Source organism: Brassica oleracea, chromosome C5 (genome assembly GCF_000695525.1).
Source record: "Brassica oleracea var. oleracea cultivar TO1000 chromosome C5, BOL, whole genome shotgun sequence".
In the NCBI taxonomy this organism is placed as follows: Eukaryota; Viridiplantae; Streptophyta; class Magnoliopsida; order Brassicales; family Brassicaceae; genus Brassica; species Brassica oleracea.
The window spans coordinates 28,611,083-28,613,023 of NC_027752.1; the positions used below are offsets into that span (position 1 = coordinate 28,611,083).

The following is a 1,941-nucleotide window of genomic DNA, read 5'->3' on the forward strand; positions in this document are numbered from 1 at the left end:
GGGTTATAAAACAGCGCCCACAGCTAAGGAATGGACTAGAGCAGCTGATATCTGTGATTTTTTGGGTCCTTTTGCTGTGATCACAAGCTTGATGTCTGGTTCGAATTACCCGACTGCAAACCTGTATTTCTATCAGGTTTGGTTGATCCATGATTGGCTTCGGAGAAATGAGGAAAGCGACGATGAGATTGTCAGATACATGGTGCCACCGATGAAGAAGAAGTTTGACAAATATTGAGATGAAGTTAGTGGTGTTTTTGCAATGGCAGCAGTCTTTGATCCACAGTTTAAGCTTTCAATTGTTGAATGTTGTTTAGGAAAGCTTGACATGAGTACACGTGATGCAAATGTGAAGAACTTGCGTGACAAGCTTAGTATTCTGTTTGAGACATACGATAAAAATCCAAGAATAACTCACCTTCCACTGAGCCACGTGAGACTGTTCCGCAAAAAGCTTGTGCGGCAGGATCAATGGGACTGTTTGGGAACTACAATGTGAGTGTTTTTCAATTTTTTTTCTTCTGTTTAAAATGTTTATGATCGCAATATTTTTTCTTCTCTTTCACAAGCATTTTTTTCCTTATGTTCAATTTTTTTTCCTTCTGTTTAATTTTTTTCCTCTCTGATATTTTTTTTTTTAACTTTCTTAGGATTTCTTTGCATTTTGCAAAGTCAGTGGAATTGTTAGTGGAAAGACACCTCTAGGAGCTTATCTTGAAGAACCACCTTTGGACATTACTAATTTCCAGAGTTTGGACATCCTCGATTGGTGGAAAGATAATGTGCATCGGTATGGTGACGTGGCTGCAATGGCATGTGATCTACTAAGTATTCCAATCACAACAGTGGCTTCGGAGTCCTCCTTCAGTATTGGATCGCGAGTTCTAAATAAATATAGGAGCCGTCTACTCCCAAAAAATGTGCAAGCTCTGATATGCACTAGGAATTGAATCAAAGGATATGAATCTTACGCACATGGTAAATAACTCACATTATAATTTTATTAAGAGTACCATTACTGACTTGTACACTGATATTTGTAGATGAAGAAATCGATGGTGGTGGTGATGGTGAAGAAGAGAAATTACCAACATTTGAGTCCATTGTTGATGGGGAAGATGAAGATGAGTAGATTAGCATGTTTGAAATGTTATCTTGATTTGGTGTTTTGCTTCAATTACAATTTCAGATTTCTTGTTTAAGTTGCGTGGTTTTGTTTTGAATACTATGATTTGAACCATTTGGTGTTTTTCTAAATTTAAGTTTGGTTAAGACGGCGTCAAGTTGCTAAAATTTGGTGTTTTGCTTCAATGGATGATTGACATTTTTCCAAGCATGTGTACACAAAGATAGAGCTTTCATGGAACTGGTCCTGAGGGTTCGGAAAATTATGAACCACACGTACTTGCCATGCTAACGTGCAATAAAAATATGATTAATGGATTCACATACCAAACTTGTAGTTTGACATCTATAATCAACCGACATCTTTTGAGGTTATAAAATTTTAAGAGACGGCAGGGACCACTGCCTCGAAGTGGGAAGCAACCATCACATCAAAATATCAATGATGAAACGATAAACTCAGTCCCCATATCTCTGTTTTTTTTTTAATAAGAAATGCCGTATCTCTCTGCTTACTTTGCGTTCCACAATTGATACTAATTGTCTTAGCGTGATTATTAGGTTGATGCTAAGTTATACATGCATTTATAATTTCAATAGACAAAATGGACTTCAAAATTGAAGAGTTTGAAGAGTAGATGCTTCATGTTTATTAATTATGTGAGTTTGGTTGTGTAGGGGAGCATCCTGCAGCATCAGGAAGTGTTCTGAAGCGTTAGAAAGTGTTCTGGAGCGGCCTGCAGTGTCAAGCATGATCGGACACACTACATTGACATATGTCCCGCGGGACAGCCCGCAAAGGAGTGTGCATTTGGC

General features: G+C 37.9%; 1 protein-coding gene across 1 annotated transcript; it reads left to right on the top strand.

The window, feature by feature from the left end:
- Positions 1 to 262: 262 nt before the first annotated feature.
- Positions 263 to 1,132, top strand: LOC106344914 (zinc finger BED domain-containing protein DAYSLEEPER-like). Its single transcript, XM_013784206.1, has 3 exons — positions 263 to 495; positions 677 to 867; positions 1,044 to 1,132. Exons 1-3 carry the CDS (start codon positions 263 to 265, stop codon positions 1,130 to 1,132), a joined length of 513 nt encoding a protein of 170 aa, XP_013639660.1.
- Positions 1,133 to 1,941: the final 809 nt, after the last annotated feature.